Source organism: Nannospalax galili, unplaced genomic scaffold, assembly GCF_000622305.1.
Source record: "Nannospalax galili isolate Female #2095 unplaced genomic scaffold, S.galili_v1.0 scaffold146, whole genome shotgun sequence".
NCBI classification, from domain to species: Eukaryota; Metazoa; Chordata; class Mammalia; order Rodentia; family Spalacidae; genus Nannospalax; species Nannospalax galili.
In genome coordinates this window covers 5,183,489-5,198,826 of record NW_008357929.1, presented here as the reverse complement: position 1 = coordinate 5,198,826, position 15,338 = coordinate 5,183,489, and the positions used below count along the sequence as shown (strand labels likewise).

Sequence of the window (15,338 nt, the reverse complement as noted above, 5' to 3'; positions counted from 1 at the left end):
ATATTCAGTAACACACTCCAGAGCAAGAGTATATCTCTTTCACAAGTGGCTGTAAGTTTCTAGGTTTACAGTTGAATTAATACAGTTATACAATATTAAACTCAGTATAAGCCCTGTAAGACATAAAATTGAATGAATTTTTAACCTTTAAAAAGGATCTCCACTTCATTTTAGAATATATTGTTCCTTGCAGAAACACTCATTGTTTTTGCTACTAACACCAAGATGTTGGCACATGCATCTCTAATCTGTATGTATCTGATTATTACTAGTCATAATTGGTTGCACTTGGATCCTTGGTGCCTGTGTATGTCTATAAAGTCATTGGGTAGATTTCAATGGTAATGTTTATCATGTCTACTAATTAACATGACGTAGTCGACCTTTTGAAGCTCTAAATTCACTGCTGGGTCTGCAGCAAGAAGTGTCAGACATCCAAATCCTAAAGTCCCACTGCCAGGATATCTGTAGGGTTTGGGGCTAGAACTCATCTTTCTGTCAACAATTTCTCGCTCCCTTGGCTGTGTCAAGGTCAATCAGGTACAAAACCTGCAAGCAGGGTTCAAAAGTTGAGCCGGCACAGGGTTTGACTGTGTGTGGCTCCTGTCTTTTATCCAGGCTCAGCCAAGCTCCAGGAACTCTGCTTGGGAACCTCCATTCAAAGTTCTAGGACCCAAGCTTTAGGCCTCACTACCATGGTTCCTCCAAGGCCCAGGACCCAGCTTTTTTTGAGCATCTGAGGATCTTTAGGTACCAAGTCAGGTATGCATTTTCCTCTAACAATGGGGTTACATCCCAGAAAAGTCATTGTAAGTTAAAAATACACATAACATGCCAAACATCAAAGGTCATTTTCACTTTCAGCTTACAGTTGGGCAAAATCAAAACACAAAGCCTAGTTTATGACACAGTGTTGAAGGGAGGTGAGGAAGAGGAGAGATGGTGTGTTGGCCAGCTTTACCTTACTGTCACAAATATCTGAGGTGATCACCTTGTAAAGAGAAAAAGGGTTATTTTGATTCACACTTTAGAAGATTTCTGTCCATGGTAGCTTGGCCTTGCTGCCTTTGGGCCTGTGGCGAGGCAGTACTCAGGTGAGTGTGATGGAGCAAACCATTCGTTTCACGGCGGCTGGGAAGCAGACAGAGGAAGGAAAAGGGACTGGAGTCTCACTATCTCCTTCAAAGATCTCTAAACTCCCTTCCATGAGGCCTCGCCTTGTAAAGGCTCTACCGCTCCCCAGTGGTGCCATGCGGGGTTAAAGGCTCCGACACATGGACCTTTGGGAGGCATTTGATATTCACACTCTCGCAGATGCCCCAGCTCTGCAGCTCACACAGAACATCTCTGTCCTTTCTTCTCCTTCCTTCTGCTGAAATGCTCTGCCCCAGGTCTTCCCTTGGCTGCCTTCTCCTCTTCATTCTGGGTCTTAATATGAAGGTCTCTTCCCCAGACATGACTCCTGTGACCTCACCATCAGGTAGCACTTCCCACTTTTTAACCCTTTTGCCTGTGTCTTGACTTCTTGGTCTCTGACACATGCTAACACCATCTTCATGGAGGATGTCCTTATTACAGCTTGCCGGCTTTTCCCATGGAGAAAGCTCCAGAAAGCAGGAATTCTTGTCTGCTTGTTTATGAACTTTCTACCGTGTTCCTAGAGCAGCATCCAGGAGGTGCTCAGTGGCTATTTGCTGACTGAGTGAATGGAAGAGTGCTGCTTTGCTCCAGCCTATGGGAAAAGGCTCAGTAAGCCATCCTATTCCCTTTCCACATGGAGCATCATTCCTCGGCTATCTCCTTCCTCCCCCTGAGTGATTTCATTCTCCAACAGCCTGTCTGGCCATGTGGGACCACACCCTTGCCACCCCACCCTAGCCTGTCCCTTCCCACACACTGACTTCCTCAGTGGCCTGCTCACTCCCTATCATCCTTCTATTGTGGGGAACCAGAAAGCCTCTGGCTGTTCTCGCCTTGACTATGGCTCTTGCTCTCCTTGTTGCTAGTCCTCAGTCCTGTCCCAGAAAGCAGCCATGCCCTCTCCCCAGGGGTCTGCAGGCCCATTTGTTGAGGTCTTTCTTCTCTCTTCCCTGTGAAGAAGGGCCAGTGGAGCACTTAGTCTTCCCAGAATTATGTGCTTGGGGTTCTTACATGGATGCTGGGCCAAATTCTGAGTGGGAATGTGCCCTATACAAATCAACACAGGTGTGAGAGGATTTCCAGTCACTGCAATGATTTACGGGCAAGGACCCAGGGGCCCAGATGTTGCATTTCTGGATTCAGAGTCAGATGTCTATGCTTCCACCTGGAAGAATCTATGGTGTCTCATGTTCAAATTTGAAAGTATTCTTGAGGATTTATGAACTCCTGGATTATGGTTATAGCATGAATTCCCTTTTCCAGGGCCAAGCATAGCACAGCACCTGTACTTTACTGAATTTTACTGCCTGAGTCCATTCAGCCTGAGATAAGAAAGTAGCATACTGGGTGACATACAAAAGACAGAGACTCACTTCTCACAGTTCAAAGGCTGGAAGTCAGGGATCAAAGACAGCATGGAAGGTATTATGACAAGCCTCTTCCAGGGCAGCTGGCTGAATTTGCAGAGAGAGAATGAGGGAATTTTCTGGAGTCTCTTCATGAGAGCCCCATCCTCATAGGCTGATCACCTTTCAGAGGCCACAATTCCTGATCACCTTGGAGATTAAACTTCAACATGAATTTGGGAGAGGGCACAGATCTTCTGACCAAATCACTGCTATGTGAATATATTCAACCTGCATTTTCTCTTATTTAATCCTTGGGTACCTAATTGGGACCATTGTTATTCTCATACATAACTGAAGTCTGAGATAGGAAATTATATGGTGTAGCTGGTAGCATGAGGTTTTGAATCCAGGTCTGCCAAGCACCAAAGTCTCTCATTTTTCCAGGTGTGCAACTGCCACTCAAAGTAAGTGGTTACTTTGCAAACTGAATTTAAGCAATAGTGATAAATACAAGCAGCTCAGAAGGAAAAAAGTACAAACTGTAAAAAGAGAAGGGTGAGTGGGGGTGCACTAGATGAGAGGTGGGGTAAGGGTGGGGGGTTGGAGGGTGTTGCTGCAGATGGACCACTGCTGAGTGAAGCATGCACTGGAGCAAGGGCACCCGGTGAGGACCCAAGAGAAGTTCTGTGAGGATGGCGCAATGGTTTGGAGCCAGGCTGACTTGGGTACCCTCCTCTGAGCATCCCCGCTTGCTTCCCTCCATCCTGATCATACTATGACTTAACTGATGATCTTCTTGCCTCTCTCCTCTGGGGAATAACCTGATTGCTTTCTGAGGTCAGAGCTCATGTTTGCAAGATCTCATCCCAGTTCTGGTGTGGCCTTGGGGAATTGAATGTCAGTCAGAGAAAGTGTGTGAGGAAGGAAGCAGGGAAAAGAAGGGCCCAGGAGCGTGGGGACTGAGTGATTCAGCCGCTTGTTTCCCATGCAGCCCAGGAAAAGACCATAGTTTCTACTGGCGTTTTGTCATTTATTGAAGACAAGCCCAACTTAGTACACGTTCGAAGGACCATTGGCAATGATACCCCTTCCTCTTTGCAGTCACTTTTGTGGCTTTTCCAGAGGACCCTACAGGGAAGTGGAAGATGATCTTGTTCTGAGGTGACCTTTGGTGAACTTTCTTTTCCTTGGAGGAGGAGACCTAGGCTGAAGAGATCTGGGAATCCCCCCTCTCCGTACCCACAGACCATGGGAGAACTGAGCATGATCCCTTGTAGAGACCCGGGGAGCCTGACTACACAGTGACAGTTCCTACTTGGGTTGGCAGAGTCTCTGGAGCTGCCTGTGAATCTTTAGAAGGTGAGTCTCAGGCAGGAAGAGCTGTCCTTCCAGGGCCTGAGCACAGACAGGCCTCTGGGGTAGAGGATGTAAGTAGGACCCAAATGGACAATTTTCTACTTTGATTGTGTTGGAAACTTCTCTCCAAGACCTGGGACCTGCCTGCCTCCTCACAAATTCATTCTGGAAGGTTCTTTCTACAGGTCACTTTTGGGTCTCATTATAAGGCTTGTGGAATGAAAGAGTCAAGGGCTGATCCCTTTGTACCACCAGTTCCTTAGGGTAGGGCTACCGGCTGTGATGATGCATCTGAGAAACCATGCATGAAGCCCACTTTGTCCCTGGCAGCCTTCTGGGTTGGGGGCAGAAATGTGGTAACAGGAAGGTATTTTAGAAGAGAGGAGAATTTGTAGACACAGTCTTGGAACTCCTGGTGGAACAGGATAGAAACACACTAAACATTGTTAAATAGAAAACAGCAGATACTGTTAAATAGAATACAATTCAACATGACATTGATTCCTTTGGGATTCAGATTAGATGATAGTTTCCAAAACAGTAAAGCTATGGGAGGGGCAGGTAATACAGTCTGGTGAGACAGAGCTTTGGATACTGATCCTATCCTCTGATCTGTGGGATGAAAGGAGTCATCGCCAGCAGGGTTACAGAAATGTGGCATCTAACCTGACTGCACTTATAGATGTGGTCTGCCCTCACCCCAGTCTTCCACAAGACAATGGCCTTTGGCAAAAGCCCTCTAAGATGTGTTGTGTCTGGGCGGCCTTACCCATTTCCTGGCTTACCCTTATGTGGGAGAACCCAGTCAGTGTGTGTGTGTGTGTGTGTGTGTGTGTGTGTGTGTGTGTGTGATGTTTGGGATCTCTCCTCAAATCATCTTCTTCATTTCTGTCTGCTAATGTCTTAGCTTGCAGAGCAGGGGATGGGAGTAGGTACCAATAGAGACTGCAAAAGATGTCCAGGACTTGGAGATTTTCTGGAGTCATGGTTGTTCTCAAACCTCCTTCTACTAAGACTACATTGCAGTGACATCTTCAAAGGCCCTCTTCTCATAGCTGTGCCCAGACAACAAGCTTTCGGGATGATGAGAACAGGTGCATGGATTCTGGGTGAGCTGGCTAGGGGCTCATCTGTGTGTTCCCTTTTAGGAAATTACTGAGGAATTGGAGGGCTTTATCACAGGGCTGACTTTCCATCTCAGAAGAAAGGAAATGATCTGCAAGTCCTGTCACTTGAGGCACTAGTACTCCAATTAGTGGCACAGCACTGCACAACCCTAGGATTGGTCCCGATCTGCCTGTGCACAGGAGATGGGTGGGGTAGAGGATCTGGACTCAGTGGCATGGGTCTTAATGAAGAATATGGCCATACTAGGCAAGCCTGAAAGACTACAAGCTCCCCAAACTCTGGCTCCTTAATTAGAGAGTCAGGGGTTGACTTCATGAAACAAATACTGCCTCCATGGAATTTGCCGTAATGCAGAAGGAACAAGGATGGATTCTGACCCTGTGCATAGAACCCCTGTGAAGGACTGAGACACCTGGAGGCCTGTTGGAAGGAGGTTGCCATGGTGATTTGGGATACCTGAAGGTTGAGGGATGAAGGGAGTCAGCCAGAGTCAAGAATGATTCTAGTACAGCTCTGGTCACTTACTCTATTATCAAATGCTCTCCTCTGGTCTCTGGCCTAGTCTGAGACAGCTGGGGAAAATCTGTTACGGGCACCTTTCCTGGTCTTTCACCTAAAGCCCTCTTGGTTTCTATAGGAAGTTTTAGGGGTGCTTGCCTCAAGGGCTATCTCTACTTGATGGGCCCTCTGAGACTCTCCCAAGCTGTACAGACCCCAGTAGGCGCACAGTGTCCTGAGCAGAAGCTGCATGTAAGGCACTTGGGGGAAGCATATGGGAAACAGGAAGGGATGAACAGCATCTGGGGGCATGCAGAATCCCAATTCTGTTCTGCTTATTCAAGGAAGCTCCTGCCTCCTTGCATGCCTTCCCCTTTTCCTCTTTGCTAGCTCAAATTTCCCTTTGTGTCAACAGGGATGATGTTGGTCTCCAGGATTCCCTCTGTCCTCTGACTTTGGGTTAGACAACTATGTTCCCACAACTGTCCCAAGAACTCAGCATGGGATATTGCCAATGGGCTTGGCTATATATATCTCACTTTGGGAAGTAAGATGAGAACAGGGACTGGGTCTGGCTTAGCCCTAGAGCAGGGAACTCAATAAATACTTGCTTGTTTGGTGGGGAAGGCTAGGAATGACAGGAGCTGAGGTTTTCTAAAGAGAACTCAGTCTCTAAAAACCTACAGGGCATTCAGATGTGCCATTCAAACTCAGGTTAGGTCTTGACTGAGATGAAGCAGAGAATGCCCTTACATAACCTTTCTGTGGCTTTCCATCTTTTTTGTTCTGGAAATAAGGGTAGAGGCAGAGTTAGGGGGAAAGAGGAAGTTGGGACAGGGTGTATCAATCCTTGGCTAACTGCCAAGATGAAGGCAGTTTGTGAGAAGGGCAGTGGCAGGTCAAGGGGAAAACCTGACACCCTGTATCCTACCCCATTGCCTCTGGTGCAAATACTATATGATTGGGAATGAACTTCCTCAGCTGGCTAACTTCCAAGGCCATGCCCATGGTAGGGGAAATTTCCACCCTGGACAGTGGTTTTCCCCAGCTTCCTCCACTGTTCAGTTTTTGGAATGTTTGATGCACGTGGATTGTCCTGTCTCTTGAAATGCAAGTCAGTGTCTCAGGGCTGAAGGAGCTAGGCTATCAACCCCAAATGGGTCAGAAGTCAGTCTTCCCCCCCTACTTTACAAGCTCTGTATTGGTCAGTTTTGGTTCCAGAAGGATGCAAATGTGGAATCCAGCTTAGGCACAATGCTAGATAAATATGAGGTTCTGTTTGGGGGCATAGTTTCCTCCCAAAGAATTTCCCAGCATGTACTGCCCTTGGCAGAGAGAGGGGGATGAATGATGGCTAGATACAGGAGTGAGAGATGGGAGCAAGAGGGTACAGGGGAGCATCAATAGCAATTGAGAGACCAGATGAGACTCAGCCAGCAACACTGCCAGGCTGTGTAAGGGCGGAGCCCTGAGCTCAGTCTTCATACAGGGTCAAGGGGAGCATTTGCCTGGATCAGTTTGGTGACTCCCTATGGAGGAGATGGGATGCTGAATGTCGGTCTGCAGTTCTTCTCCTGGTCAAACAGCCATCAGCGGTTCAGGAGGAAAAACTTGAGGCTCTGGAAGAAGCTGGACTTCTGCCGCTGTTTCTGCTTCTTCTTGATGATGGGCACCCACACCAGCCCGCACACCAGCATCATGAGTCCCAAGGACAGGAAGGCAGGCCCAGTCATCTTGAGGGCTGGAAGAACCTTTGGTTCCACATCCAAGATGTAGGCCACACAGGTGATGGCCACACCAAAGAGCAGGATGGCTGCACCCACTGACATGATGATGATGGGCTTATGGTAGATTTCCCAGTTGCTCCTTGGGGTGGTGGTCCAGACAGACTCACTTCTGGAGCTGATGCACAGAGAGCTGGCTGTCTGGCTGGGCAGCAGATCCTTGGACTCAGGAGACCTCTCATCTACCTCCAGGACCTTGGGGAGCACCTCCATCGTCATGGCTGCTCAAGACTTGGTGACTAGTACTGGCAACAGTTAGAAAGCAGAGTGAGGTCAACAGAATCCTCCCACACCCTTCCTGTACTCAGTGTCCCTCTGCATCTCTCAGTGGGGGTATGGGGTGTGTGTGGGGGGATAGGATACTGTGTGTCTGTGCTAAGATAGAAAGCAGAGTGAGGTCAACAGAATCCTCCCACACCCTTCCTGTACTCAGCGTCCCTCTGCATCTCTCAGTGGGGGTATGGGGGGGTGTGGGGGGATAGGATACTGTGTGTCTGTGCTAAGTTTAATGATCTAGCCAGAGCCAGGTGAAATCTGCATAAATAAGGAATCTTCCAGGGGCCAGGGAGATGGCTCAGTGGATAAAGTGCCTGCCACCCAAGCATAAGGACCTGAGTCTAGGTCCCTAGTACCCATGTCAGAAGCACAGCAGTGTACCAGGGAGGATGGGACAGGAGCATCTTGAGAGCTTGCTTGAGAGCTGGCCAGCCAGTCTAGGACAATCAGCTAACTGTAGATTCAACGAGAGGTCCTAGCTAAAACATAAGGTGGAGAGCCATCAAGAATGACATCCAGTGTCCACCTCTGGCCTCCACAGGTATGCACACATACTTGTGTGCCCACACCTCCTCCCACATGAACGGGTACACACCCACATGCCCCCATGCACACATACATACACATCTCCAAAACAAATGATACAAGCTGGTATTTTTTTTTCTAGTGAGAGATAATTATTATGTCTTTGTTTTCTAAGACAGGAACTCACTATGTGACCAAGGCTAACATTGTGAACTTGTAGGCCTCCTGCCTCCTCCTCCTGAGTGCTTACATTACAGGCAACTGGCACTGCACCTGGGTAGTATTATGTCACTCTAATCAACTGCTTTTAATATTTAAACCTGGAAACAGTGGTACCATTTTAAAAGCAAATAAGCTATAGTTTATTGGGTGGCATCTCATTTTCAAGCTCAATCGCTTTCTAGCTGTGTGATTCCAAGTGAGTTATTAACTTCTCTGCACTTTAGTTTTCTTGCCTATAAAATGAGAACAATAATACTTCTGTCACAGGGTTTTCAGGAGGTTAAGGAGAGAAGGTATGAGCTGCACTGGATAATTATCCGGCATACCGAGAGTACTCCACAAGTGATATCATTTGCTTATTAGAAGAGCAATGCTTTATAGGTAAATGCTTATGTGTATGAGTCTGTGCCCGGCACTGCTCCAACCCTTCCCTCATCAAATCAAAGCCACAGAATAGCATGGTGCACTGAACATTAGTCCCATTTTTACAGATTGGAAAGTGGAGTCTGAGAAGGGGGAGCGGCTTGTTTCAGGCACAGGCTAAGAAATTGCCAGAGCTTGGGTTTTCTCCTGTTCTTACAATGCTTAGCTGCACACAGGAGAGTGCTGCTTCATGCAGACTGGGGTTTCACGAACTTCATTTTGTGACATATGATCTTCCATCATCCGAAGCCACCTTCCCCTATCTCCATGCTGACACCACCAGGCAGAGCTGCACTTTCTCATTTCAGTTTGGATGTGGCTAGGCTGGGTCCCCCAAGGTTTAGCATGAGGTTGAGGGGGTGAAAAACAACTTAATCCACAGGCAGGGTGGGGCTTTGGGGAGGTGGCTGGGATTCGATAGACCATCAGGGTGGGGTGCTTGAGATTGGATCCTGGTGAGTTTATCAGAAAAGGAGGACAGGTCAGGCACACCTGTGTACTTCCTGTTTCTTACCATGTGAAGTCATGTGCCACCTTGGGACTTTGCCAGTAAGAAAGTCACTAACAGATGCAGACCCTTCTAAACAGAGCTAAATAAATATTTTCTCTATAAACCAGCCTGCCACAACTATTTCATTGTAGTAACAGAAATGCACCAATAAACCTTTTTTTAGGTCTGTGAAGACCTGGAATCCAGCTCAGGAGCCTCTTTTAATTTTTCCTCTAGACTTCTCAGTCACCTGGGGCTCCCTCATCTCCTGGTCTCTACACAGGGGATGTTGGTGCTCACCGGAGGGAAGCAGTTCAGAGCTGCTGGGAAGCTCCACCTGCCTGCCAGAAACAGCTCCATCAGAGCAGTGGGTTCTCAAATTCTTTCCTGTGGGATTGACCCCTTTCAGACTGGAAATACGATTCAAGTGCAAACGCCTCTGCAGTCAGGTAGTAAGAGATGAATGCCACGAAGCTACTTTCTTGTAGGCAGGTTTAGTTTGGGAGGAAGGGAAGGCAGAGGTTGCATCTAGCACTGCGCTTCATACCCATGAGGTTTTGCACACTTTTAACTGAGTAAGCGATGGACATACCTTCCCTGCCTTCTTTCCCTCCTCTCCCTTCCACTGTTCACTGGGACAAACCCACGGCCGTCCCACCTTAGCAGGAGCAAACTCAGGCCCTGGGCACATCGACATTCATAAACATGCTTGTCTGGGAATGAGATTCCAGAGACCCCTTCCTGCAACACCAACTTTATTGGGAAGGTGGGATATTCATCACAGTTACAATGAATTCCTCTTCCACAACCCAAATAAGGGTGAAGGAGAAGGATTGAGACAGACCCAAGGATGAAGGAGGAGTGTATTCTGGCAAAACATATTATCAGCCTCAGAGCAAAAGATAACTAGGGATAAAGGAGAGGTGTCTGAGCTGGTGGTCCCCTCATGTCCTGGTGCACTGAAACTATCTCTTCTTAACCAGGGCACATCTATGAGTGATCTGCTTCTCCAGTTCTTCCTACAATGTTAATTTCAACCTGATCCCTTCTTCCTCCCCTACTGGACCCATCAACCCATCAACCCACTGCAGCTCAATCCTGACCTGATCACTGACTTTCTTTCCTATCACCTCAAAGCCTAATCCCCACATTTTGCATTTTCTAGATTAATCATTTATAGATCCCTCCCCAAAGACATGAGAAATAATAAAATTACCAAGGCCTTCAGAATTTAAGCATTCACATGCAGATGCACTCCATGGAGAGAGGATATTTGGATCTCTGCTTTCAAAAACTACCATGGTGTGTGTTTTTGTAACCTAGGCACCCAGATGCTTCCTTTGGGAACTGTGGTATATTTGCATAAACTAAGCCATCATTTAAAAAGTGATCTGTTCTGTGAGTTGGGGGCAGGGAAGGGACATAAAGCATGACAGGAAACTTTGGGGGTATGTATTTTAACCTGCAGTTACAGAAGCATGTTTGAGTCTTCATCAGGATTTTCCCTGCATATCCATTTGTAGCACTTCTCAGGGAGGACCCAGAGCAGACATGCTGATGTCAGAGAGGCTGAGGGGAAGGCTGGCTTGTAGTGATTCTCAGTTATGCCTGGAAAGAGAGCTGAGGCTGTACAGGAAGGGCCTGTTCCTAACCAATTATCTTTTCATCCAGCAATCAACTATAATTGAGCTATCTCTGTATCCATCCATTCATCCATCCATCCAACACCTGTCATTGATCTGGTACCTATGTAAGCATATATATATATATATATATATATATGTGTGTGTGTATAATCTGACATCTACCAATGATCTATCTGTCATCTATCATCTGTCTATCGTCCATCTATTCTTTCTTCTAGATTGCAATTGTTCGTGAAATTCCAAAGAATGGGAGCCCTAATTGAGATGACTTACATGGAGGAAAGGTAGATCTTTGGGACTGAAGGGCAGGAAGGAGGCATTGCTTGGTAGGCACTGAAGAAGTCCTCCTGAGGAAAGTCCTCCTATGCATTTTCCTTTCCCTCTTCCCTCTCCTTTTCCTCTCTCCTCTCATGTCTCCTTTCTCTGTGTCCAGGCAAGGAACAACTATAGACAGAAGGGGCATGGAGCGTAGGACCATGGACTGGACATGGTGCTGGGAAGAATTGGGTCCAGTCACTCAGTTTCACAAAGTCTCTAAGCATACTAAGATCCAGATCTTTGGCCCCAGAACTGGGAGAACTTTTTATTTGAACCCAGCTTGTTACTTGTAAGTTATAGGACCCTGGAAAGGTACTTAGACCCCCATACTATTAGTAGTCTCATATACAAAATAAGGATAATAAAGTATTGACCTCATAGGGCTGTAGTGATTGTCAAATCTCAAAAACAAGACCCTGTTGTATTGTTTGGCTTATTACATTGTTCAAAGAATAGCCCCATTGCCATGGTGATTGTTTCCCTTGTGGATCCCTGTATCCTCATCTGTGAAATGAAGGAACTGGGTTGGGCAACTTCTAAAGGTATTTTGGATTGGCCCATTCATAGTTAATCAACTTGAATTTTGAGAATTCAGGTTTTCATAAAATCACCCATTTAAGGGGTTGTGTGAGCTTTTCAATATTTTGTTAAAAAATATTCTGTTAAAATTCTGCCCTTTTGAAGAAATAAAGATGATGAAGAAACATCTAAAAAAAGGGTTCAACATCTTTAGTATTTAGGGAAATGCAAATTAAAACCACCCTAAGGTTTCACCTTACCCCAATCAGACTGGCTAGGATCAAGAGAACAAATGATACCAAATGCTGGTGAGGATGTGGAGAAAGGGGAACGCTCATTCACTCCTGGTGGGATTGCAAAATAGTGCAGCCTCTATGGAAAACAGTGTGGAGAGCCCTTAAAAAACTAAAAATGAACCTACCATATGACCCGGTTACACCACTCCTTGGCATATACCCAAAGGTATATGAGACACTTGTACAATCATGTTTTTGCTGCTCTTTTCACAATAGCTAAGAGATGGAAACAACCTAAATGCCCCTCAACTGACTAGTTGTTAACAAAAATGTGGTACGTTTACACAATGGAGTTCTATTCATCAGTAAAGAAAGATGAAATAATAAAACTTGCAGGTAAATGGATGGATCTAGAAACTGTTATACTAAGTGAAGTAACACAGACTCAGAAAAACAAACAATGTATGTTCTCCCTGATATGTTGATCCTAGCACCAAATCCTTTTAAATTCCATGTTCTTTTAATAAGATGATGTACAGCAGGCTCTTCTGTGTGAAATAACTACCATTGTCACGACTTCAGCAGTGCCTGCTTGCTAAATATCATTACAATTGGGTTTGTCGAGGGTGGTGCTCCTTCGTTAAAGGAGGGGCAAGCAGGGTCATTGGACCCTCACTGGAGTATCCAGCCACTCTTTCTAGCCAACTGTATGTAGTTTGGTCCTAATCGCACATAGTATCCTGGCTTTGGGGATGACTAAAGTATATAATCTGTGGAAGGCTGGGAAAAGAAGGCTTGATCTATGCTGGGTGAAGGCTTTCCAGTGTGCATACCCTCAGATCACTCATACACTTCAGAAACACTTCAACCATCTCTATAAGTAAGCTCAGCAAATTCATTTGTTCCCCAGGAAAACTTTAATCAAACATTGGTCTGACACTAGAACCTTAGAAGGGGATAAACATTGCTTAGTACCCGTAGGAAAAGAATTCTCACAACAGATGGAAAATTTATTTGTTAATGTTATTATGTCTCATAATAAAAAGAAAACGAGAATGTAAAAGATGTTAAAAGGATATGGGAATGGAGATATTTTCTGAAATAGATAGAAAAAATGAGTAAGCCTAAGCAAGTGATAAAGGTCTGTGTAGGTTTGTTATGATTTTTATAAAGGATGAGACAAAAATAATTTACACATAATCTTAAAATTTCTAAGGTCATAGTTTAGTCAACTAATTTAAGGAACAAAAGAGATGTCTAGTCAGGGTTTTATGAGAATGTTTGGTTTTTGCCCAAGCTTTATCTACATAGTACATGGTAATTAAAAGTACCAGACTGGGGGGCTCTTGTAAAGAAATTCCAATGGGCTCTGATACGAACATTTGAAATTTGCCCTGTTTTGACTTTTTTTCTGGTTTGCTGTCTAGAACTTGAAACGCTAACTACTCTTGCCTTTACTTCTCCTTCACATCTCCTAGGCACCAGTCAAGGACTTTCTTTTCTTCCTACAGTTAAGAGTTATGCAATTTGGGAGTCTTCTAGATAGACCCACTGAAGGGGTACCCCAGTTGCCTCCCCCTGTGTCCCTGTTCAGCATAGAAGAAGCCAGAGTGGTCTGCATCCTGATTCCCTATTGGCAATTTGGGTAACCTCTTCAGAGGATGGTGTGATAAGAATAGGAGGTAGGAATTGGCTAGGCAGTTAGGGTAAAAAGACTCAAAGAAAAGTAGCCAGCTTCCTGGCTAAAAATCAAAATTTCCTTCGGCCTCTTAGCAACATACTCTGTTCCAAAGGCCAAAAATGTCAAAAGTATTTGGGAGCTCTTATCTAATCGCTAAAAGATTTTAGGGTTACCTCTTCAGAGGGGGGAATGTTAGAGTAGCCAAAAGCCTCATAAAAAAATAAATAAATAAAAAAGAAGAAAGAGTATATGAAGTTGTTCAGGAAAAATTGATGGGGAGATAGAAAGGAGTTGGAGGGGAGGGAGGGGGATGGATTTTATAAAAACACCTTATATGAATGTATGAAATTCTCAATAAATTTTTTAAAAAATTAAAAACAATTCTGCTCTTTCCCCCTCATTTGTACCAGGATTTCTAAATAGTAACTGAACATTAGTTCTGTTGGCATTTTACATTTTATTTTAAAAATAGTGTGTGTGTGCGTGTGTATGTGTGCGTGTGTGTGTGAGATGTACATGTGAGTACCTGTGGTGGTCAAAGAGTGCATTGGATCCCTTGGAGATGTAGGTAGTTGTGAGCTGCCTGATGTTGGTGCTGGCAATCAAACTTAGGTTGACTGAGCCATCTCTTCAGTCCTAATCTGTTGGCATTTTGCATTGGGTATTTTATTACTGTAATTGTGAGGAGGGGTCTGCATAATTTGGGGATGTTTCCTGACACTCCTGGCCAGTAGCACCCTGACACCCAATTCACAGCAGTTTAAAAATAACTCCAGGCATGATCAAATGTCACCTGGTGGACAAGCTGCTGCAAGCTGGCCTTTCTTCCCCTGCTCTGGCAAATTGTGGTAGCTTTCCCCCTCTGCCCCTACAGCACAGAGCTCACATTGTGGCACTTAGGCAGCCTTCAGAGGAACTGATCCTGATGTCACAGCTCAGAAGGGGGATGAGGTGACAAATGAGGAGCTGGTCCAAAGAGAACAACCCTTTCTGACTTTGATTAAGATATTGGGACTTAGTTTCTGTGTCTCAGGGGACCCCTCACTCACTGCAGCAGTGTGATGAATTGTGCGTCCCAAAAGATATGTCTACCCAGAACTTCAGCTTGTTACTTTATTTGGAACAAAGATCATTGTAGGGAGAATTAAGGATGTGAACAGATCATCTTGGATCAGGATGGGACCCAAATCACTGACCTCCTTACCAGAGAAAGAGAGGGAAACTTGACACACAGGGGAAGACCATGCAAAGAGAGGTAGTAATTATTTTATGGCAGCCCTTGAAAAAAATGAATACAGTCAGCTTCCTTTAATACTCCTGACAGGTGGAGCTGGGGAGGACTGGAGAGGGGCTGGGCCTCCTGAAGAACCACAGATTTGAATGTCTGTTGCCTGCAGGGCAGCAGCTTGAGAAAGGCCTCTGTTCCTATGAGGTCAGAGAGGAGGTTTAGTGGGTGGAGAATTATTTAGATACACAATTGGGCAGTAACAGATTGTGGGTTGTTTCTAGGAAGGAGAACTGCCCTGCAAAATACAACAGTAAGGAGGAACTCCACAGAGAAATCTTGTAAGTAGGAGATACCAGCCACCAAGAGTCTGGCTAAGTGATCCCATTTACACAAGATGCAAAAGCAAAGAAGTCTGTCTGTGCTAGGAGGGATCAAGACAGTGGCCACTTTGGGTGGGGGTAGTGACTGGAAGGGGCTGTTATAGAACTTTGGGGTTGCTGACAGTGTTCTTGAACTGGT

The 15,338-nt window shown here is 45.5% G+C and overlaps 1 protein-coding gene across 1 annotated transcript in view; it reads right to left on the bottom strand.

The window, feature by feature from the left end:
* Positions 1-7,060: 7,060 nt before the first annotated feature.
* Pirt (phosphoinositide interacting regulator of transient receptor potential channels) overlaps positions 7,061-15,338 on the bottom strand; it is a 15,207-nt gene continuing 6,929 nt past the window's right edge. Inside the window, exon 2 of the mRNA XM_008855704.1 lies at positions 7,061-7,500. Within this exon, the coding sequence (XP_008853926.1) occupies positions 7,061-7,474 (414 nt within the window). The 5' untranslated portion in view covers positions 7,475-7,500. The remainder of the gene's footprint in view (positions 7,501-15,338) is intronic.